The sequence below is a fragment of the Biomphalaria glabrata genome, chromosome 5 (genome assembly GCF_947242115.1).
Source record: "Biomphalaria glabrata chromosome 5, xgBioGlab47.1, whole genome shotgun sequence".
NCBI classification, from domain to species: Eukaryota; Metazoa; Mollusca; class Gastropoda; family Planorbidae; genus Biomphalaria; species Biomphalaria glabrata.
In genome coordinates, this window is record NC_074715.1 from 45389052 (window position 1) to 45414968 (window position 25917).

The following is a 25917-nucleotide window of genomic DNA, read 5'->3' on the forward strand; positions in this document are numbered from 1 at the left end:
AATGTCAATGACGTAATAGAACATGTCTGTAACACAACTTGCCGGAAAAAAAAAGAAGCACTAAAAAAAAAAATCTAGACGAGAAAATAAACAAGCAATTGGCAATTTATAGAGCAATTTATACCTACATCGTATCAAGAATAACACTACTTCATGAAAGCAAATGTTCTGTAATACGTAGTCTTCCTTATCTTTCCAAATGAAACATCACAAAAACGTTTCAATTTGAAAGCTCTTTGTTCTATCATTTCACTGTGACCCCTGTCTTTAATTTCGTTTATTTTCATTAGGGTATCAGCCAAGTATATTCCAGTAAGCCTCTATTTAATGTATGTTTTAAATTAATATTCAACTTCTATTTCCTGTCCTTTTACTTTCAATATGTGTATGTTGGCTTAGGGCCTACATCCAATCCGTTCATATAGTTCTAATCATGGCAATATCTCCCGAGTCCTACTTACAAATGACCAGTTTCCTCTTCATTATTCAAACCCTGGCATTACACTGTTGGCAAAAAACAACACAATAAAAAAACAACTAAATTTCTTTTGACTTTGTACATTAATCGATGTATAGAGCGTCTGGCTTTGGTCCGCAAGGAACTGTTTGATAAGATTGCCTGTCTATGATACGTTTAGTCTTGACTAATGAGATTACAACTGTTCCATGGGGCTACTTAAAACGGAAACAATTAGACAAAACACAGTGGCCCGGCGAACTAGAGTAAAAGCCAGAACATTCATAACCGATAGTTAAAAAATCAAACACAGACAATACGACCTAGAAAACGAAACAAACTAATATTCAACTGAATGTAACTGGTAGCAGTGGAGGGGGGGAATGAGGGACAACTTGAAGAATGTTTAGGACTGTTACGAGACTTTGGATTTAGCTCGTCCAGGTCACATTCATTCACGTTACTGCACTTGACCATCAAAATACAAATACATTTTTTTATTATCGAAAATTATCGCGAAATGAGCTGTAGCCCAAGAGTGCTTGTAAATATTCAGCAGTATTGGGAGTGGGCGACTTTGACCAAATTGATGGGATTTAAAAAAAAAAAGCGTTTAATAAAAGAATGATTAAGTTAATGTTGTATGATAACTTACAGTGGGCTCTCTTAAAGCATCCGTGCTCTTGACTGTATAAAGGTAAGGGTTAGGCTTAAAGAAAAAGGTTAAGCATAGGATACGCTGTTAGTGGACCAATGTTAAGAGTGTTAGGATTAGAATGGAAGTCAACTTTTTAGAGTACATAACAGGGCTAGAGCTACCCATGACATGAACCTAATTAGTTGAAACGAATATAGTTGATCATTTTAACGTTTTTATGGCTAATCATTTCTAGAGAATTTCGAATTTAATTTCAAAGTATAAACAGCTGGGGGGAAAAAGCCTTTGTAAACACGAGTTCTCAAGAGGGCACCAAATAGCGCTAATCTCAAGTGTACAACTAGTAAAAACTAAAACTTGGTCAAGAAATCCCTTGGGTCAAAGGTTACGGAATCATAAATCTTTTTGCCCTTTCTATCGCCAGTGGACTTTATAAAAAAAGTTTTAAATATCCTTTTTTTTTCTGTTAGAAGTTTACATTTTACAGTATTAGAATAAACACTGATACTTCAAAATGTTAATGCCTATGTACTCGAAATAAGATACTGTAGAAACTTTGTGGACGCCACAGACCAAGTCAAGGACATTTGTCGTTGACTTTAATAATCGGATAACCATTTAAACTAGCTTCAATTACTAGTGGAATAGTCAGACCAGAGATGTATACAGGTCTAAGTCCCGGTCTCTTGGAGCGCATTTAAAGCAGAGACGTTGAAGACATTTCGTCATTCAAGAAATAGAAGGAGCCATTTAGAACAGACCTAGTTTTGTTTCGTTGACAAATCATGGCACGAAGAGAGGAAAGACAAATATATTGGTTTAAAAATAATGTGTATTATAACCTCCTACTCATGGGCGCACATCAAACATTGTTGCATGACCTACTTTGATGGTTATCAGGTTTTAAAATATCACATGAATTAAGCCACAGGGTAAGTACTTGTTATTAATAGAAGTTTGGTTTTTGATGGTATAGGACACAATTCTTTTTTATAGATTCTACCAGTTCACTTTGATTTTTTCACATAGATTTAGAACTAAAGAAAAGATACAAACAAACAGAAAAAAAGATGTATATAAACATAAATGTTATATTGACCTCCTTCAGTCGTAGAACGACTATGGTTCATCTCGAACATTTTTTCATGTGGCTGTGGAGCCTTATTTTGGAGAGACACTTCCGTCCACATATATTTGCAGGTCAAGGTGGCTTTCGCTTTGGTGGTAGAGGAGCCGGCCATTTTCCGTTTGGCACGCTTTTCTTCAAGAGCTGAGCTCAGGTTTTCTCGCTGTCCATATAGATATATGTATGTATGTGTGTATCTATATAAATCTCTCTACATATATATAATTTATAATGACTGCAAGTGTAAAGGGCATAGCCATTTTTTTTTTTATTTCGAGACCTGATGCACTTTCTCATGAGTCCAACGTAAAAAGGTCAAATACTAAACCTTGAGAAGAGGAAAAAAATAACAGCAGACGTGGTAGTTTTCACACAATTCCCTTCTCCACTTGAGCTCTACAAAACTTCATCCTACAATTAAAACAACTAATTACATTACGTCTTAGATTTATTACAAATAGCTCTTGTTGCTTTTCCTTGGCTCTGTTAAAATGGATTTTTTCCCCCTCCGAAGACGGCATTACTATTCTATGTGTCAAAGGTCAGGAGGTCACAGGTCAGGAGATGTCACAAACTCAATGTATAAAATAAATATTAATAAGAGAAATATTCTGGGAATGTTTCAGAGATTTAAAAAAACAAAAAAAAAAATAACGTTTGGGAAAAAGAAAGAAGGAACATGGCGAACATTTGATCAAATAAGTTAATTATAAAATCTTGTTATTACAGTTTTTTTTTTTTAGTTTTATCAAAAAGGTTAGTTGTGGTTAATTAGTTTTGGCTAAGCGTCCAAGCGCTTAGCTCCTGAACCGGGGGGTCATGGATTCGCATCTCGGAGAAGAGGATTTGTAATTTCGGGATCCTTGTGGCCTCTGTGTCCACCCTCTGTGGGGACCCAACAATAGCCGGGTAAAGTAAATGCAGTTGGTCGTTGTGCTGACCACATGATACCCTCGTTAACCGTGGGCCACAGAAACAGATGACCTTAACATCATCTGCCCGATAGATCTGAAGTTCTGAAAGGGGAGCTTTACTTTACTTACAGATAACTTTACGAAAATACTTAATAATACGTTCTCCTAGTCTTGTTAAAAAAACAAAACACCCAACTCTAAATATCTTTCTTTACGATGCTGAACTTTCATATCCCCATTAGCGACAGCATAAATGCTTAGATCCAAACGGAAAGATACGGTGGGAAATAGAAGACAAGGAAAAAGTGGACGGCTGGAGAGTGTAAAATTAAAATACAAGATTTCGTATTTCTATAGGTCAGTGCTACAAGAAAACAAATGTAAAAACAACAACAAACAAACAACAAATGATGATTTAGTTTTGAACAGGTTCAAAATGTAGACTATTTATTAACAGTTGATTTGCTCGTTTGCATTCAATCCTAGCCGCAGATCTAAAATATACCAGTGAAAATCAGGAAATCACTCTAACCAAATTTATATCTAGATCTATATGGAGCATTTATTATATGCATAAACAAGGCCGTCTTGAAACGCTAGTCTAAAACTCGAGTAAGAATGATGCGTCGGTAGACGCGGATTTGTGGAAAAGTTTGACAACTTTTATTGGTCCATGTCCCCCAAGCTCACAACATGTTCAACTCGACAACAACACTGTATTGCATACTTAATGTCACTTAGCGTGTTGGTCATCAAGAAGAGAAAAAAAAAGCATTTTGTTCTTTGTCCAAATAAAAATTTTTTTTAGGGTAAAAGGATGTTTATACCATTTCAAAATTTGCTCAAACTCACAGTTCAAAAATATGTACCGTACAAGAAAAATAAAATTAAAAAAATGAAATAAAAAAAAAATACTAATAAAATTACATAAAATTTAATTTAGAAAAAAAATAAAAATAAAAAACAACAACATTCAGACCAGAAAATCTGTTTGAGATGTTCCACTAAATGGTTCGATCTAGTTGAGTTTATAAGTTTGTAAGCTTTAGATATTCCTAGAATAAGAAAGTTTTAGTCCTAATCTAAAGCTGAACAGTATGACAAGACATGTTTGCTAGTCTGTCTTGCAATATGTTTCAAACGTTTGCCATCTTGTAGGCCATCTTGTATGGTTATAACGAAGTATGAACCAGTTAACATTGTTTCTATATTTAACATATAACATTACTTTGTTACAGGAAAACTGCCACTCATACACAGACATACATATATATATATACATATAGTAACACACACACACACACACTTTTAAAGATATTAATTATCCAATCTATCGTCAACAAAAAATTATTTGTTAAAGTTATTTTTTTTAAGTTTAGTTTGGCTTGGCTTATATTTGACTAGAAACTATTTAAACCTATTTTTTTAGGTCTTTACAAGTAAAGTGACAGGATTGTATAATGCATGAATCTAAATGCACACAGAGAGAGATGGATAAATACATTGTCCCCTTAATGAACATTTCGGCCTCATCAGCCCTCTGCGTGAGTCTCGAGATTTCAACTGAGATATGGCCGACATAATGTAACGTGGACGTCAAAATGGGGGCTCTACTGTTAATCTTTTAGTCCAAATAGATTTCCTAAGGCAACAGATGGGGGGCGTGACGGAGCACAAAGAGACAGGCTGTTATGTTGATGACTTGCGGCAGTCAATACCCAACCTGTTAGAGACACTGAAAACAGGTGTCGCCAACAAAAATTTACAAGATTCACCTTTAATCAAAGCAATATTTCAACCGCCATTTGTAATCACAGAACTTAATACCAAGGTATAATATATGTACATGTACTTTGTCTTTGTACACGTAAGATGGATGGCTGTGTCAGATTATTAATATGTCCTCCTTCCCCCCCCCCCCTTTATTATCTTCCATATTTCCCATTCATTTATTAAAATACATATCGACTCTAAGAACATACAAAAAAAATTATTTTTTTATTTACTTTCTACATTTTCATTGTACTCATTGCACTATATGCCTTTGTTTTCAGGCAATTTTACTGACCCGCAATGAAACTCAGTAGCCAATACAGGTAGCAACTATGTGTACGTTTGTTAAATAGCTAGAAACTCGATTAGGTCTCATATCAAAGTCTTGATTCGCTTTACTGGGAGATGCTATTTACTGACATGAAATACATAACTTGATTGAACTTAGAACTAATAAAGATTGAGACATTGTCTTATAAAAGAGACACCCATATTGACAAGTTAAAAATACAAAACAAATAAGTTGATAAATGATTCAAAGACACTTTCAAAGCGTCCCTGAGAAGAATCTATCTCTTGTACTATGAGAGAGAACGGTGCAAACAAAGCTCGAAGACAACAACATAGGTATGTCAGAGGAAGAGCGAGATAGCATAAAGTTAGGGCAAAGAACGGTCGGAACAAACAACAATAGCGCAGTGGCGTACGGGACACTGCCCCATGGGTGCGTACTTCGCCCGGTTCCGGCCAAATTTTGATGCCCGTTGTCGACACTGCGGGGAATCAGAAGAGACGGTGGCGCATGTCTTGCAAGAGTGTCCGCAACTCGACGTATCTAGAGACCCCGTAAGAGCTGGGTATGGGGCCTATATCTGTTACCCAGACCTGGACCCTGAAAAGCTGTCAGGCACATGCGGCCTCGCCGCATGTAGCTTTGATGCTGAATTAACGGCGATTACGAATACCCTAAAACACGTGCTCCAAAAACTGCGCGAAAAGATAACCGTTGCGACTACCGTTGTAATGGTTACCGATTCCCAGTCCTGCCTCCAAGCCATGGCTGGCTTTGGGGGAAAGTCCAAATTGGTGGAAGAGGCATTAGGCGCCGCAAATAACATCCGCCTGCTTATTGGAGCTGTCATCGTTATGCAGTGGGTGCCCTCGCACTGCGGCGTGAGGGGCAATGCCGTGGCTGATGCTCTAGCACGAGAAGGAGCGCTGGCCGTGCCCGCTTTCGAATCGCCAAGTACGTTCCAACAGGCTACGACAGTAATACGAGAGTGGGTACATGAAAAGTGGTTGAAATCCTGGGATGACTCCAACACTGCCAGGGGAGTCTGGCAGCACATGCGCCGCCCAAATCGAGAGGACCCGTGGTGGAGGCTAAAAAGGTCGGAACAAACAACAATAGCGCAGTGGCGTACGGGACACTGCCCCATAGGTGCGTACTTCGCCCGGTTCCGGCCAAATTTTGATGCCCGTTGCCGACACTGTGGGGAATCAGAAGAGACGGTGGCGCACGTCTTGCAAGAGTGTCCGCAGCTCCGCGAGCTGCGGGAGGACGTATCTAGTGGTTTACTAAATTTGTATGGAAGCTACGAGGCACTACGCCAAACAGCAGAGTTCCTTACCAGGGCACTACGGGAGACCTAGGTCTCCCTGCCTTGTCACCAATTGGAGTTCATCTCAGAGGTTCACTAAGTTTGTATGGAAGCTATGAGGCACTACGCCAAACAGTTCCTTACCAGGGCACTACGGGAGACCTAGGTCTCCCTGCCTTGTCACCAATAGGAGTTCATCTCAGGGCAAAGAACAGGCTACACGTTCAGGCTCCTCAGAGTGGCCTCCACCAGCTCTATGGAGAGGCCAAGAAATGCAGAGGCCAGCCATCAACCCCAAAGATGACAGTCTTCGACTTTGATGAACGGACTTTGATGGCAGAATAATTATTTCTATAATAAATTAGGCAATGCTTTGGTGAGAGAATCAAAAGAGAAGAAACCATATCTGGATATCAGTAACTTTGAATTACATAGTATTAATAATTACACTCCTCCCTTCATACAAAATGTATGTTTACCTACATGTAATGCACGATGCCTATATATATCGTAGGTCTAAATATAGCCAACGGGAACAGTGCAAATATGTCATTCGTATTTTACAGTTTTTAAAATAAATATGTCCATTCAATAGGCAAAACTACATGATTAATTTTAAAACGTTTTATCTATAGGTAGGTCTGTAATGATAAAGCAAATGATCATTTCTCTTACAAATGTGACTATATCTATACCTTGCAGACGAACGAACGTACAGACCACGCAAAACTAATTGAGGCTTTTCCTCTTTGTGGGCCGCTAAAAAGTAGACCAACATATGTAAAAAAAAAAACACAACAACTATAGAATAACAAACACAAAGTGTAGTATAATGGTTTAAACAAACTTTGTATCATCAGTGGATGTCTACTTAACGTCTGGCTACACCGAGACCAATTGTTAGTCCTGAACACTGACCCGCCACGTCAACCTGTTGGGTAGTTTAGACCAATAGCTTGTTGCAACGTCAGAGGTCTGACGTCAAGAACGTGCTATTGGTCTAAACTGCCCTCAGGTTGCGACGTCGCAGGTCAGTGTTCAGGCCTCCTAAAACGACCGGTCTCGGCTACACGCATGTACGAACTCCGCTTGTAGTCCAAACTTTTAACACTTTTTTTAACATGGCCAAGTAGTTTCAAAACTCCAGGTGATCCTTCACCAGCTCATGGATTCTAAATCAGCAATAACATAGTCTAGTTAAGTCTAGTATTTTTTTTTATTTTTTGTGTGTGGTTTTCTTTTAAAACAAAATCATTAGCCTGCCCAAATTACATAGCTGATAAGCCAAATTAAACACAACAACAACAAAAAAAAAATTGTCGTGGGGGGCGGGGGGAGCTTTTGTCTCTCTGCCTTCTAAAATTGATAAACCAAAAATCCGGGCAACAGGTTAAAGAAAACTAAAAACAACAGAGCCGACAGACTAATTGGCGCTGCTCCGATCAGGAAGGAGGGTCTCTTGTGTGTCTAAAATATATCAGAACTTGCAAACCACTAATTAATTTCTGTTGGCTAACATAACAAGTTCAAGTGATAAAGCACGAAGGTTCGTGGTTCAAATCATGTCAGTACAACTGGGAGAAATACTACTCCATACTCTTGTCTACACTCATAGAACATGAGACTGATCAGCAGCTTAGTCAGGACAAAACCTAGCATTCTGGTAGAGTTACATGCAACCAAAACAAAACATTCAAACATAACCAGGCATTTTTGTTTAGCTCATTAGAAACATGACTAAGATTTCTTGAATAGCTTAACAAATACATATCCAAGAATTATTGTATAATTATGCATTACATTTTATTAATTTTGAATGTATGGATAAGGTTAATAATCATTATTGAAAGAAATATAAGTGTACGCTCAATGAATATATATAGGAGGCTCGGTGGCAGAGTGGTAAAGCGCTTGCGATTTTTAGCTTGGTATTTTTAACTTTCGGGATCTTCAGGCCACAGAAAAAGATGACCTTTACATTATCTGCCCTATACACCACAAAGTCTGAAAGGGTAACTTTATTTTTATGCATAACATTAAAAAGAAAAGATACATTATATATATATATATATATATATATATATATATATATATATATATATTTGTTTGTACTATTCCTACTTTCAGCTTGTATTCTCTTCATGTGCAAATAAGGTAAAAACAGAAAGTTGGACAGCAATTTCAAAAAACGGATTTAACGATTTTCATATAAATTTGACAATTAATGTCTATCTTTGAGAAAATAAAATACTAGCTAAACTCAGACTTCTTCAAAATATAATCATCTTGAAAATATATTTGGCTTACGTTTGATGATGTTTGAAATGGTTTCATCTGGAATTACCGCACTTAAATGTGCTATTGCATTTAGCACTGGCCCACTGGAAAGACTTCTTGCAATAATAAAGCATTATAAGACATTAAAGTAGGAATTCACCTTCATTTTGACACTACTTGTTTCTATAAACAAAACTAGACATTCGAGCTTAGATTGACATGAACACAATCAAGACTTGTGGATGATGTGAAACAGACGAACTCAAGCTTTCTTGTATAACTTGAAAAGATCAGCGCCAAGTTAATTGTATGCATGTTAGTAAGGAAACAACACATAATTTTGTAGAAACAAAGATTCGAATCAATATTTAAAGTATATTAGGAAGATCATAGTTAAAAAAAAAAGAATAAAATCAGAAACACAAAACTCTTGAATGCTTCGTATTGTATGTTATATTGTACAACAATATGTGTATGTGTAGATGCATAGGTGTGTGTATGTATGTAAGTGTCTGTGTGTGCATGAAAGCTATACATAACTGCACATCAATAGGTTTTTCTATCATAAACTATTGAACGGGTTGCAAATATCAGGTCTGCTGACCTTATCATAGATAGAGATACATAAAAAGATGCATTCATTGGTTCAAAACAGAACTGCTGGTGAACCCACAGAAACAAAGCCACAGTTGCATTGCGACCCATCGCCCTGATCCATACTGGCTAGCCGCCAACAAAACTTGTGATCTCGCTGACCACAACAAACGAAATTTACTTCAATGTACTTGACAGTGGCTTTTAGTATTAAAGTGTAGCATACATTTATGATGACAAGAGGAAGCTTTTATATCAATATGCAAATTCATGCCTTGATTATTTCTGCTTGAGCGAGAAGGATCGCTTACCTAATACTAAAGTATGTGGACTTAATTTAAAAATCACATCTGATATAACCAGCGCTAGTCTAGACCCGGCAAATATTTCTTCCAATAGCAATCTTGTGAATAGAAAAGGTGTTCCTATCAGTATCATATAAACATAGAAAGTGTTATAGACTATAGACAATACCAGATATTAGAATGTACGTGTAAGAAAAGATCTTATCGTTTGAAATTAACTGATAACACATTTGAACAGTAGAATAAATAAATAAACATCTTATCACTCTAAACACTAGAAAATACATGTATCTGATTGACGCTCATTATACCAGAAGATCAACAAGCTAAAAAAAGGTTGGTGAGACTCTCTTTGAAGTAATAAGTAAAGAAGTTTTGACTCTGGTGAGACTCTCTTTGAATTGAGTCAGGTCACTCAGGTAAGACTCTTTGAATTGAGTCAGGTCACTCAGGTAAGACTCTTTGAATTGAGTCAGGTCACTCAGGTAAGACTCTTTGAATTGAGTCAGGTTACTCAGGTAAGACTCTCTGGAAGCCACAAAAAGACAAGTAGCCTATCATCCAAATTTGAGCCCAATATGTTTTGTCCATCAGGCAATCAATATCCAACCGAGACCATTCGTAATAAAGGGCCTCAACACTGACTGACAACGTCACAACCTATGGGCAGTTCAGATCAATAGCTCATTGCCTAGTCACAGGTCTGTACGAGGTCTAAACTGCCCACAGGTTGTGACATCGCAGGTCAGTGTCCATGCCTTCTCTAACGATTGGTCTCGATCCAACAGAGCACAAACATCAAGCCATGCACATTCTACATGGGCAACAGATTCCTCGCCTTAACGTCTTTCATTGGCTGAATTTTGGTGTGTGTTGACTTTTTACTACGTCAGTGCTTTCTGTGTAGTATGACGTCACGCTAAAAAAAAATGTTGTGTGAATAGAGTGTGTGAATAGAGTGTGATCTATTCTTCATTCTTCTCCACGCATTATTGTTCTCTTGAACGGTACTAACTGGAGTAATGAAGCGATGAGTGCAGGGCAAAGCTCTAGATCCGTGCTCTGAACTTCAACTATTCTAAACACATTTCTTTTGAAGAAACATAATTTAACAAAACCAACACCCAAGAAAGAAACACAAAATAGCGATCTTAACTAATTATGACTTTTCTCCAAAGTGAGTGCGTGTGTGAAAGAGAGAGAGAATGAGAAGAGGGGGGGTGATAGAACAGCACTGAGCTCCCCCCGTGTGTCACTGGCTTTTTACCAGAGCTAAGATTTACTTTCAAAACAAAACACAAATGTTATCTCCCTGCCGGCCCATCCTTGCATTGTTTTAAAACCCAACATTTTTTTTGTGAGTGTTTGTTCTGTCCCCATTCTTACATTGAAACAAGAAGAGAAAGAACACAATACATAAGGTCTCAGACCACCAAGAGGAGCGGGGTGGGGGACACAGAAATACATTCCTGCAGGATAGACAACAGTAAGACTAACTTGTTATAAAAAGCAAGCTTAAAAAAAAATATGCATGAACCAGCCCACCATTTTTTATGCGTCTATTATTCTTTCACTTCCATCCTCATGCTTCCTTTTTTATTTATCCCACATCCCGCTTCAACTCGTCTTCGAGATCCCCTCAGAATTCCTTTTTGCCTAGACCCTTACATTCCTGATCGCCCTCTCTATCGCTTCTTCCCTCTCTCTCTCTCTCTCGCTCTGACTCTCCTGGTGGCCCATCAAATTTATCAGAATTACTATTCGTTTTATTGGAAAGAAGCTTAAAGCTTAACAAATATTAATAACTTCTGCTCCACTGGTATTGATTATGCCCCCTGGCGACCGTGGGGGGTAAGGGGGGACAACTACAATGTTATAAATTTCAGAACAATTTCTCAACAAACATTCACATTTTCCTTTCTTTTTTTTTTTTTTATTTTATTTTGGCACAAAGGCCAAATGGGATGCTAGTGTGAGTGAGTTTGTGTGGGTGTGTGTGTTTAAGTTGAAGCGGGGGGGGGGAGGGGTTGAAATGAGAGACAGGGGGCATAATAACAATTTAAGAAATTGAGAAGGAGAAGCAAATAAATTCTATGTAAATGACTTTGAAGGGGAAGTTGGAAAGGAAGTTATGTTTGGAGGGGGGGGGAAGCAGACGATCGATATTACATCTTAATATTTTTGGACAAGTCCAGCCATTTCAGTAAATATCTTTAAAAATGTGAAATGAATTTTGTTATAATGAAGAATAATTCGAATGTTTTTACAAGGAAGTAGAGCCTCTCAAAATGTCTCAAACCCACATGGCACAAACATCCTTTGTAACAGACCAATGCAGAAAGTGGCAGAAAAAAACAAAGCAAAGAAGGAGCCTCAAAAGTCAACCTAGATGTGCCAATCAGACCGTTTGCTTTACAATATGTCCAGAAATGACAAGGAATTTAAAGGTAGCAGTAGAGCGATACAGAGCCAAGAGTCTTGCTGTGATGAGATGAATCAATCCAGTCACCCACCTTTAAAAGATCAGGCAAAGCTCTCTGCAGGCTCGCACCACGGACAGCTCGAAACATCTCTCGGATCATCGCTGGCCTGTCTTTGACAAAGGTGACGATTGGCTTGAGATCCTTTTTGAGGTCAAGGTCAGAGTCCTCATCTTCCGGTAGCAACACCTTTTTACTAGCCTGGGAAAAAAATGTAATTGGATATTGTACTCTAATGCCATTACTTTCTAGAGCTCTGTAAAAGAAGGCCCTGAAAAAATTATGGAAACTATAAAGCCCCAGTGGGGAAAAAAAGGAGATAATTTTTTTTTGGAGGGGAGGGGAAGGAGATAGTTTACGGCAATAAAGTTTGTTAGGGAAGATCTGTTATGTTATTAATGTCAAATCTCAAGTACATTATGTTAAACGACATGTTATGGTGTGTGTGTGTGTGTTTCTATGGTGACGGTGGGAAGAGGTTAGCGATTGATTGTGAATGATGCAAGATAGGTGGCATTGTGGTCAGCGGTCTTGGTTAGGAGAGACGACTCCAGAACGTGAGACTGAAAAGAAGTGTTATTTTAGGGAGTTACATTTGGTTTAGAATACCATTGCATATATTACTAAGGTCTACTATATTTACTGCATTTCATCGCAGGTTGATTTTGTCTATACTATAATAAACGTAATATTCAATATTGTCCACAAAAGAAAATCAAGTTATTTCAAGTTTTGAAAGTTACTATATAATACGCCTACAGCAATTTAGTAGTCAACCAGCAGTCTGGTGTTACATGTTCACGGCCGTCAACAACAAACCATAAATGGAGACTGTAGGAACACACAAATGAGGAATTTAGTTGTTGTTTTTTTTTTAATACAAAGTGACATTTTGGCTTCTAGTAACTTGTGTACTTTTAGTAGCTCTCCTGGGGTTTAGGTTCAATTTGAATCACTCACTTACAACAGAAAAACAATTCAGGCATGTCAATAAGGCAAGGCTGGGTCTTAAATAACAAGGAAGAGAAATCATGCACAATACTTTCGTTGAACTGGTTCTGAGCCTGGTACAGCACAATTCAAACTAGGAGCATTCTAACCTAGATACTACAGTTTTAAAATCTTTTTTATTTATAGAAACTATTAAAGTGTGAACTGTTATCAGCACCCCAGCCGTATTCTCCTCACCAAATGTTGTCTGACATCGTGCATCAAAACGACTGAAAATGACATGCTAATACCAAGTGTATGTGTATATTACCTTTTTAATTTTTTTCTTTTTCTTTTTCCCATCAAGCGTATCCGCCAACTCTGATTGGGTGGAGTCCGCCACCATTTTGGCAGCACTCATTTCTTTTGGTCTGGTAAGCAACTCAACTTTCTTCTTGTTCTAAGAACACCAACAGCTTTTAAAGAGAACAAACTTGAGATCTGCAAGTAAACAAAAAAATGTATATATCATAAAAGTTTACACCACTATACATTGGTCACAATTTGTTTTCAATGATTTCGGTTGGGGGGAGAGAGCAATGTGACTAAAACATCTACGATAGTGGAATAAATGAAAATGAGTTTTCAAAGAGAATTTTTAAACAGTTTTTTTTGAGGATAAAGGAAGATAAAGATAAAATAACATTCAAGTAATATTTATTATTCCCTTATAGTCCCTATAGTCCGAAGAAAGGCATCATAGAGACGCCCCATTGAATGACTAAAGTCACTAGGTCAACCCCATACATACTAATGTTTAAACCTTAACCATGCTTTTTTCGTTTTCAACGCTGCCTAGTCAATATAAAAGTAAAATTACCCTTTCAGAGGCGCCCGAAGATCCCGAAATTAAAAATCCCAGTCTTCACCAGGATTCGAACCCCGGTCCCCGGTTCGGAAGCCAAGCGCTTTACCGCTCAGCCACCGCGCCTCCTAGTCAATATAAACTATATAAACTATACCATTATTACCTTAACTCTACCATCATAACCTTGAACACTACACAAGACGCCTTGAACCCAACATAACCACAAACTATACCCTCATTTCTTAGAACTATACACAGGTCACCATGAATTCTACCCTTATTACCTTGACACGCTACTCCCATCATGTTAAACTCTAACCTCATAACCATGAACTCCACTCTCATGACCTTGGTTTTTCCTTGCGTATGCACACAAAACTCCGACTAAGAGAACGAAGTGCTCGCACGTGCTGCTAATGCCAAACATTTTAGAAGGCCCAATGCATCACAGGCTTGAAACTTGTCATACGATTCCATGTGGAAGCATTCATTCTATGTGGAATAGATCCTGGAAGGAGTCTTACAGACCGCAGACCATTGTGCGGACAACAGAAGAAACATACCGAATGTGAAAGACAATTTGAACGTCGTGAGAACACGTCAGCAGTTTGTGGAGTGATTGCAACAAAGAACAACAAAACATAAGGTAAACTATTCTAACACATAAGTCAATTACAAACCAAAATTTTGATAGAATTTATTCGGCTGGATCATAGATCTACAGATCTAGAAAAAGAATCAATTCATACTTGATTTTGAAATGCAATAACGAACAGTATCTTCTTTCTCGCCACAACAAAAACTTTGACGTACAAACTCTACATTTGAATAGAGCTATGACATCAATAATAACCTTGTAGGACAACATGTACACAAACAATATCAACGTGTATATTAATAAGACTCGGCTAGAAAAAAAAAATCTAAAATTCTTTTTTCAGGTTTTTCCAAACTGTTACCTCAAGTCACATGTACAAAAAAAAATCTATAGTCTAATCTTCTTTTAAGTTGGCTTTCATTTGTTTTTCCTAGTGCCATGGAGACAAGCGCTTAATTTCAACCCTCGACGGCTCTGAAACCACGAGGCCTAATCGCAAGTGACAAATATGCCGAGCATTTCGACTCGCAGGGACTTGTCCACGTGTTTGTGAAGCCGGAGAAACGGATCGCAGGAGAACGAGAAGACTTGGGAGTGAAAAAAAGAGGTAACGAGGGCTGAGCAGACATTCTTCCAGGCTCTAAGGCTGAAACGCAAAGTCTGCCTACCTTATGCTTGTCGGAACACAGACATTTGTATTTATTTGTTTATTAAAAAGAAAACAGCACTCGAGATGAAGGATGGGTCAGGACAGGAAGAGAATTTTCTAGAGTACAAGACGTTTGGAGTGGTTGATGAAGGGGCGTACATGGGCAAATGTGGCGGGTAATGGAGTGCTGTTTATTAACTTGATCGCTGAAAGGGGTGTGGCAACACGGAGGGTAAGGGGGGTACACGAAGAGGCTCGGGGGGGGGGACAAAGACAAAGAAACATGGCTCATTTAACGGACGCCAGTCGTGAGCAGTGAGAGGACATGAGGGGCTGGAAAGTGTAGAACTCACGGTACAAGGTTATTTTAGTATTATTGTCATGTTTTATTTTCTTTACCCCCACACGACGCTGCCATTACTCATGTTCAAAGTGGTTTGTCTTAAACTCAAAATGTCGCAAACCTTCACAAAAATAATGTGTCTCTACAAGACGTGTCTTCCAGCATTCATTCTTAACATTTTTTTTCTCTCTCTCTCTCTCCCTTGGTTTCCCAAGAGGCGGACATGTCAGAGAACTCAATGTTTATAGTCTGTCTTCTCAAATGATATCAAACTCTTTCTTCTTTATACAGAGTTTAAATTTTGTTATAAGGAATTTACTTCAAGTATACATTTACACAGATACCCAACAGTGTTCAGTAGTTGGAGAGAGTGACCAAAATGATTTAGTCTTATAGCTGCCAATATAATCTATAATGGACTTATTCAGAGGCCTGAGCGGACTTTGCAGAACAAATAGTATAAAATAACAGTGTTTATCAATTCTTCCTTTAAAAAGCAGATATTGGTCTAGAATGTTCATTCTATTTATTTCTTGTAATGCTTCGTTCTGGCAAAAAGTCTTTCCAGTGAGTTTTGTCAAATCAAGCTCTTCTATTTGAGCGGAGTGCGGGAATTCCCGACGATGCCGTGTTCAAAATAACAAGAAGTAAGCCAAATATGATTTTAATATGATTTTTAAAAAAAAAATTATAACGGTCAAACAAGACTTTTCACTATGTGGCCAATTACTCTTATGCAGTCATTATTTTTCCCCAAAAATACATAAGGTGTCAAATTTCTAAGATTTCCTAAGAGCCGTTTTCAAAGTATCCATCCAAATCATATCACCTTTTGAGCCCTTTAAGAGCTTGCAAGCCAATAGGAGGAATTATATATATATATATATATATATATATATATATATATATATATATATATATATATATATATATATAATAAAGATCATGAACTTTGTTGCTCTTCAAAGTTACTTACCAAAAAAAAAAGGGTAAACTATTTTTTTTTGTCTAGGCAAGCCCCTTTCACCCCTACTCTTGGTATTCTAGCAATGGCTACAAACGAAATCAAGAAACTCTGAATGACCTGAGAATAAGAAGATAACGCGTCACGTGATAAACATTGATTGGCTATCGAACTGTAGCCGATTTGTTTCTAAATTAGTACTTAAAGACCTATCTAAAGCGAGTGAGAGAGGCCGGGGAGGTCTGGCTGGGCTGAGAATGAGAAAAACAGCTGAAGAGACGGGGAGGGACCTTATAAAAAAGTCTCTAATTTCAGTTGACGTAAACCGCTAAAGCTATGGCCAAATCGATGGCCGTACAAGACAATATCAGAGGAAGAGAAAAAGGGTCAACCAAAAGAAGAAAAACTGGCCACAATGAAAAGTCCACTTGTCTGAAACCGAACGAGACTTAAAGAAAAAGATGCTTTTGAAACTGTTACCCCCCCCCCCCCATCCTCTTTTTCCCATAAAGTACATTCTGCTTAACTAGAAATAAAAGTTTATTATTCAAATTTTAGTTTTTAACTTAAACCTGCCCATCTTGTCTGATGGTTACAATATACTTGAAATCCTCTGAACACGACGACCTCTCTATTTTATCTGTAGTATCAGGAGATTTCTAACTACTAGCTACGAACCTTAAACGTGACACTGACATTGCAGGCTGCTAACCATGAGCTTCTAAACTATGCCCTGACAACTAAACATCTTCATACAAGAGTAACTGGGACTGGTAAGCCTTATACATTGTGCAGCAAAGCTTAGAAGCTTTTTAAAAGACAAACTATTCTTAATTCTCAAAGACGTCGTTGCTAGATGGTCAGTCTACTTCTAATATTATCACACACATACTAATAAGAACGGTAGAGCGATAGTACCGTATTTTAAATACTGTATATGTATACATCTGTTCTATGGTTGCGCTGTAGTATTTTAAAGTTTTTGAAGTGCTTTTTTTTTTAGTAGAATTCAATAAGTGGGAGTTCATTGCTAACAGAGTGTTGAAGAAAGAAGACCTTTGACCTCCTGTGGTATTAGAAAATTAGAGAAAAGTGACAGATTTCTAAGAAATAAGATCAGATGTGTCGGCCATATCATGCAATTAAATAGAGTTCAGTCGATCCTAGTCTGAAGCAATGTTTTAATTAGTCCAAACACCAAGACCTGGTGCCAGCAGAAACTAACAAAACAAGAACAACGTCGAAGCTTAAACTAATGTATCATTCGCCAGACTAAGTTTAATGCCCCAGATCTAAGTCGAGCGCACCCATTAACCCGAAATGAATCAAGCCGACAGAAACAGAATGTTAAACGGTTATTCGTGTTGTTGTTTTTTTCCCCTAGCTTTTTTTTTATATCAATATGATTTTTTGTTTGTTTTATTTTTTATTTGACTCTCAAAATGTTTGCGACTTTTTTTTTTGTTTGTTTCCCGTCATGCCCATTGAAGGTCACGAGCATTGGCGAGTCTGTCGTCTGCTTCAGAACATTGTCCAATCAATACGTCGACAATTAAGGAAATGCAACGACTGCTGACTTTTTCATGAACCAAGAGGCCGGCAATATTATTTATGGTTATGAAATACAGGCTTGAGTTTTTTATTTTGTTTTTGTTTTTTTTTAATAAGTTTTTAACGAATTTGGAGAAGGGTAAACATTAGACTTGCAGAAAACGTTTTTTTTTCTATTATCCATTATACAATGTATGTGCGTACACGTGTGTGTGCGCGCGTGTGTGTCTGTGAAATTGAGAGAAAGCTCACAAATATGACATTGCATTAAACACTTTTAGATTTCTAGTTGTTCAATGTTACATCTACTTCTCAAACAATTAGAACAACAAATAGATACTTAAGCAAGCAGAGCAGACAATTGAGGAGGTTATTCAAGACATTGATTTTTCGCACTGAAGTTTCTTAGAAAATGTCTTAATACTAGGTACAATGGACAGAGAGAGAAAGAGAAAGTCAACCAAAACGTTTTAGAGAAAGATTGAAAAATAAGTGATTAGGAGAGTTCGGGTAACATAAACTCGTAGGCGGCCCTCACAGTTCAATCGCATTCACAACTGTGATCATGAGTTGAACATTGTTGTTATTATACTCTGACTTCGTGGAAGAAAATCTTCGGTTGATTTGTTTTGTTATACTTCCTGGTCAACTAGAGTAATCGTACATTGCATATGTTTACCTAGGTTTATGTATATCTATATAACGCAAGGGTACATATATCAAAATGAAATAATAAATGTAAAAAAGAGAAAACTTTGTGTTTCGATAATGAAACTCAACAAATCTGTAGGCATGCTATTAGTATGAGCTAAAGAAGAGTAACAACGCGAGAGATACACTCAATGCAACACAAAGCTTGAACCTTGTCTTTTTACATGAAAAAGTTTATATCAACTCATTCTGTCTGGTATAAAACTTGAACACGTTATTTCTCCCACTTCCCATTCTCGGATTAGAATGAAACATTTTACAATTCTTCATTCTGTATGACAACACATGAACCAAATTAAAAAAAAAAATCAAACAATTAATTAATGAATTTGTGGTAAATTAGTTTTGTTTCATATAGCAAAGGGTTTAAATCTTGCAGTATTGAGAGGCATGACATTAACTTTGTGGTTATTTACTTCATGTAAGCTACTTGTTTTCTTTAAAAATATTTTTTTTTTTATTTTGCTAATTATAAGTGTTCGTGTTACTTCTGAGAAACCTTTATACCGAGTTTGGGCATGATGAGGAAAACAGTGAGATAGAATTTATAAGAACTCAACAGAGCGAGAAAAGAGCCACGCACAGCACAGACCACCTTCTGTCATGGTTCTAAACATTAGACATGATTAGAGTGTACCATATCCATGTTTGATTTTAACCAAAACAAAAAGGTGCACATTGGAAAGACCAAAATGAGTCAGTGGATCTATTAGCTGCATGTCGAGCTACATGAGAATGGGTCATTCTTAGAGATTTAGCTTTTTAAGTTGTTTTAGTGAACACTGTAGAGATTAGTCTCAAAAAGATCGTCTTAGTCTACAAGTGTCAGACCTAGACAGGTCATGATCCAATCCATAGTTAATGTCAAACTCAAGACTTATCACCAAACATTATAAACAAGAAAAGTTATCAGCTTCTGCTAGAACTTTCTAAACCTGGAGATAGTTAGGTTGTTTTTTTTCTATCCTTGTTCATATCTTATCTTGGCATTTGTTTAACAAAAAAAACAAAAAAAAAAAAACCTCTAGATTCCAACTAATAAAAAAAAATTACAATTCTGACCAGGATCGATGTCGCTTTTGGTCCAGTAGCAATCAGAAATTTTACTGGACCAGACACAATAAATTTAAACCCAAGACTCAAAATAACTCCCTCCCTCCCACCAATCACTCCAGCGGCATTAAGACCCAAGCAAAAAAAAAAGTGGTGGTGGGGGGTGGGGGGTGGAACGGCGAGTGAGGAGGGCTTACAAAGGGGTGTGAAGGGGTGAGAAAGAATCATTAATTCAAGTGTCCAGTTGGGGGAGCTGAGAAGACTAAGGGTGATGGTTGGCGATGCGAGTGTGTGTGTGAGCACCAGCGTGTACAAGCGTCGCAGTCCGTATGTTTCCTTTGTGGACACTGCAAGCTTTTTTTTAAAAAAAAAAAAACATTTACGACAACAACCAAAGGCGGCGTCTTACCTCCCTTTTACAACTTGAAAACAACCTCCTACACAGTCATTATAATTCTGTACAGGGCAAAAGACAAAGAGGAATGGAAAAAACGGTCGACTGATCATGTGTGGTGTCCCAACGGTTCCACAGACTAACGGATAGGTGAAGGTGAAGGACCCAGTAAGTGGATTCCTAGTCGTACAGTATTGCGTTTCGGACTATCATCAACGCTTATATTATAATAAACATAATGTAAGTTTCCATCATGCTAATTCAATTAAATAAAGATTTATATTAAGTCTTAACCAACACACAAGCTGGGAGACAATTTCGTGTTTCTTTGAGCAATGAACAGAACGTTTCATGCCTGTAAATGACACATACATCTAGCTATGAAATAAACCAGTTTACTTCATCACTATGGAGGATCTTTTCCACTGTAATAGCAACTTAAAAGAAGGCTTTTACTTTTACAAGATGAGTTCCTAGACGGTACACGCTGCATATTGATTTGTACAGAGTAAGAGAAACTTGATCGTACGAGTCAAACATTTGGAACAAAAACAAACTTTCAATGAAAAACACATTAAGTAACATTTGAAACCTTCTTCCTCCCTCCCCCCTCCTAATCCAAACTGACCAGCCTGGTACCATTACCAACATTTAACCATAGCCAGTCATCACCGAGGAGATCGATGAAGACCCCCAGCCAAAAATGACCTTCGGAGAATTCAGGGCCAGGGGGACATTTTTTTTTTCTTCAGTTATTGCCCTTAGAATCGCCACCCCCAACAAGGATCATGTTATAGCGCTCCTGACCCCTATCCCCCCCCTAAATCATCCCCTTCTGTACGGCCATGTCCACTAGCACGTGCCGCCACCACCCTCCTTTCCCCCCACTTTCTTTCTTTGCGAATTCTTAATTTTCCCTTTAAGTCCACAAAGAAAGAAGTAAATTGAGAATGACCGTTAGACCAATATATTTTCGATGTGTGTGTGTGTGTGTGTAAGAGAGAGATAGTTGGTACCTCCTGTGTTAAGTTCCAATTTTTTTTTCCCCCCATACTCGATCTGAACAAACATCTTTAAAAGTGCATCACATTTGACATCATCAGGAAACTCATTCGATTCACGTTTCCACCACTAAGTGACGGTTTAGTTCTATATAAACATATTGACTATAAATTGTCATTTACAAATGAGTATATAAATGGAACATTGTAGATATTACAAAAATATGTAAAGATAACTTTTTCAGATATGTGTATATATTGTTAGTGTTCTACAGAGAGGGAGCTGGATGAGTTTTAAAAAGAAATATAGGTAATGAGTGAGTGGAGATATAGAAATCATAAGAGAGAAGGAAGGTAGTGAGAGAGGAATGAAAGGAAATAGAGAAGGAAAGGAGGAGAGTGAGAGAAAGGAAGAATAAATAAAGAGAACATTTGGGAATAAGAGAGGACTGCATTACAACTATGAAGAGAGAGAGAGAGAGAGAGAGAGAGAGAGAGAGAGAAATAAAACAGTCGCCTCCGTCAATCCCACTTAGAAGTAACATTAAAACTATACATTACAATGTGTTTATATAATAGACGATAAGATGAAGAGCCGAGCAATGTAACAAACTCTGCTAAACTTTTTTACTTTACCAGAACGTACAAATGACATAATAAGTTGTTGTTTTGTTATCACTGTAGAGTAGGATAGAGTAGGTAGTTCTCATTTCGGAGATGTTTCTCCAGCTTTCATTTTAGCGACGAGAGCAAACTAAATGTATCCTCATTCAACAAGTTAAAGAGTTAAAAAAAAAAGTTTCGTTTTCAGACCTTGCGATCTATGGGGCAGATGATGTTAAGGTCATCTGTTTCTTTGGCCAACGGTTATAAAGCAGGCTGTCAAGTGGCCAGCACCAACCGCCTTTAATTTTCCCAGCTTAAGTCAGGTGCCCACTAGAGTTGAGTGGATTCAGGGGCTCCCTAAAAATACCGAAATTCAAAATCCCAGTCTTCAGCGAGATTCGAAACCAAGACTTCAGTTTCGGAAGGCAAGCTCTTAAAAACTCAGCCACCGCTCTCCCCATAGGAAAAGTTACATATCTCTTAATAGCTGCCTCCCACAAAACCCTTTTCTTTCTGATACGCTCAGTCCCCCACCCCTTTATCTCTTGTACAGAAAAAAAAAAGACCTCCATCTTTCGATTTTGGAGCAGGGGGTAGAGTATCAGGGAATCCGTACCCTCCAAGAAAAAAAAAAGTACTGATTTATTTCTTTTATTCCCCCATTTTAATTTCTGTCCGAGGATATTTGTAATGGGATATGTTTCACTTGGTACAGGGGTGTGGGGGGAGGCGAAATAAGGTCAAGGAGAGATGGACCAGGGTTCAACACAAATATAGGGAGGATAAAGATGGTAAAACTTCAAATAAATGAGTAAATAAAACAACGGAGGACTATTGAGGATCTTGGGCAATACATTGGGCAGGAAACAAATATGGTAGTATCACAAATCATGTATTCAGCTATTTTGTTCCTTTGAATATTTGAAATTGGTTGAAAAACATTCTCACCAATGAATTCATGTATTTTATTTGATCAAACCTAGTGAACTATCTGAAGGTTATGGAGTGTGCTTGTGTGTGGCTGATGTAACTTCGACAAGGATTGACTCAGATACGTGGATAAAAGGGGATGAACGGGAGAGAAAGAGAAGGCGTGTGATGAAATGCATGTTGGAAGATAGTTCTAAGTTAAAATATATTTCATTCTAGTTCTTGGAATTTCACTTGGGTTGTCCTGAAAGTTGTATGAATCTGTTCATAAAAGTCAAGTTTATTTTATTTGTAAAAGAAATAGTTAAATGTTAGTCAAGATTTCTTTCTCTAGTGAGAGGGCATGGGACGGGAAATAAAGTGTTACCTTTATTTAAAATATTCATTAGTTATGAAGTGAAAAATTATCGCACATAAATTGTATAAAGAAGTTGTTTTTTTTTAATGCATTCTGAAATACTAGAAAAGTTTTGTACAATTGTAGATTGTGTTTGTTGTGTATTTTTGTTTCACGATCTAAATTTATACTTCACTTCCATCACTTAATGACTTTGGTAGCTGCTATTATAACATGTTCAATGTCAATCTTTATCGTCATTTATTCCAGCACTAAAAACCCTTTATTAATATTTCTAAAATTTTATTGGCATATATCAAACGATTAACAGAGCCTGAGTGGTACATTTTGTTTCAAATATGACTTGGATGGTATCGATTCCAGATAATTCAAGATTGTAGTCAAAATTTTAAGAACTAGTTGAATACTACGTCGAAACAAAAAAAAAAGACTCGGCTCCCACTAATTCTTTAATCACACCCACCCACCCCTGTCGTCGCAATCACAACAAGTTCAAAAAGAATCGCTGTCAGTCGTGAGAGCCAGTGCCCTCCATCTCCATCAACCAGACAGCGGATTGAAAAAAACCGGCCCTTTGTCCCCTCCGGCCGACCAATCTGCTTAGGGCTGGACAATTAGCCCCCGATCCCCGTAAGAATGTGGCACGGGGAAGGAAAAAAAAAACGACAAGAATAACACTAAGAGAAGAAAAGGGAGCGCCGCAGGTTAAGGAGCCAAGTTCCGTAAGGGCGTCTTGCCATCTTGTTACGGAACACGTAGTGGAGTTCAACTTGTCCAGGACAATCGGATTTCACCGCTACGACCAAATGGAGACAAAGACAGGGCAAGCCCAGGAGAAATGAAAACAGATCAGACGCGGCGTCATTTATGGGATCTTTAAGAAGCCATTGAAATTTGAAAAGGGCTCAGAAAGTCATCAAGGTAGACTTAAAACAAAATGCATGTAATGGATAAGGACTCTCTCTCTCTCTCTCTTAAATACTTATCTTATCTTACATTTTTCAGACGTTACTTCGAAAAAGAAGATATCAATCTAGTCCTGCAAGTTATTCAATGACTTACACTCTGCTAATTCGTTGGTTTACCTGGCTGATTTAGGCAACCTATTCCATTCTCTAACAGCACTAGGGAAGAAGGAGCACTTGTACGAATTTGTTCTAGCGTACGAAATAAGAAATGTGCCTGTACTAAGGAATGTAACATCTCCAACAATCACACACACAATGCATATAAGAGCCAGATAGGACTACGTGAAAGACTATAGCAACGCAATTAAAAAAAAAAAAGGGACAATCCTATATATGAATGAAATAATTGAGTTCGAGATATTAGGTAGGATCAATATGATTTGTACAAAATATAAACAGATACAGAGAAATACGACGATATAAAACTGCTCTACACAGTCACGTCTGTAACCTGTAACTTAAAAAAAAAAAAAAGTTCAAATGACTTTCTATTCCACCAGATTTTAATCGATTCATCGATTTCTAAGAGCGATTCCTTCAACAACACAAAAAAAAGAGTGCGTGAATAGCCCTCTTGTATTGAAACTGAAGTCTTGTTAAAGTGGGCGGTTGAGTAAATAATTTGCTCCTTCAGGCCAGGATGAAATCACTTCTTTTTGAAACAGTTAAAGTGTGGGAACCTGTGTGAGGGCCAGTGTGTGCGTGCGAAGTAAATGTAGCCAAAGCTTTTTTTTTTTTTTTTTTACTTTTATCATTAAATATAAATCGATTTTTTTCTACTGATCTATTAAATGCGTCACTAAAGGATTAAACTACGGAGAGGGGTGGAGGCTCAGAAACGGAAGTCGAGCCGTAGGGCAATGTCAACAAGGCGAGGTGGGGTGGAGGTGGGGTTACAGGGTGTATGTACTCAGCCACTGGCACAAACAATGAAGAAGGATTAAAACTAAACACAAAAGTGGCTGTGACGGAGCTGGATTTTCTTTTTAATTGATGAGCAGTCTTGCCTAGGACCACCAGCAATCTGAGTTTGTACTGCCTTTACTTAGCAGCTACTTACAGTTTGAAATGTAAACAGCATAACTATCTGTTTCTAGTTATTTCAAATTTGAGTGATCAATGAACATTAATGACATAATAGATAACGTAAGTGAACTCAACACGAAAACAGTCATTTTCTGTACGAGTATAACTGAAGTTCAATATTTTGTACATCCCTACATCAGAAAAAAACAGACAATTATATAGAAAAATTAAGATCTGATACTAGTGTTAATCAACAATAGAATGAGGTAATCAAACTATTGCTTTCTGTATCGGTATACTGTGAACTAACTTAAGATATTTTTTTTTAAACTATCCACCGGCCATGATATTTACTTTAACGCCAGTTTTTTACTGAACAATGAAAACATGTACTACCAAGTACAAGTCCTATATTCTAGAGCTATAGATCAAGTCTGAAAATCTGAGTTACTAGTAGTGAAACAATAGAAACATAATTATAAATAAGTTAACTCCACCAGAGAGGTCATTCTCGGCTTGTCCCAAGGCAGAATAAAGAAGGAAAGCCGGGCGTAGGGCTAGCAACACCACCCTAAAAACTAAATAGCCACAGAAAGTCAACCGTATGTTCCTTCTACTATTTTCCCCTGAGAACAGAAGGCTCTTGTATCCAAAGAATCATGAAACAAAAGTGGTGAAAGTCGAAAGAAAGCCGCTAAGCCGAATATCCTTCTAGCGACCAGGAAACTAATTCACATAGGAAAATGAAATGTGACGACTATGTATGAAAGTGGAAAAACAAT

At 37.5% G+C, this 25917-nt stretch overlaps 1 protein-coding gene across 4 annotated transcripts in view; it reads right to left on the reverse strand.

Annotated features, from left to right (window-relative positions):
- Window positions 1–25917, reverse strand: part of LOC106060637 (caspase activity and apoptosis inhibitor 1-like) — a 121833-nt gene that overhangs the window by 46763 nt on the left and 49153 nt on the right. For all 4 annotated transcript variants that reach the window (XM_056029890.1, XM_056029889.1, XM_056029892.1 and 1 more), the window contains 2 exons: window positions 13447–13616; window positions 12219–12386 (listed from right to left, as the gene is read on the reverse strand). In XM_056029890.1, the coding sequence (XP_055885865.1) occupies window positions 12219–12386; window positions 13447–13536 (258 nt within the window). In that variant the 5' untranslated portion in view covers window positions 13537–13616. The remainder of the gene's footprint in view (window positions 1–12218; window positions 12387–13446; window positions 13617–25917) is intronic.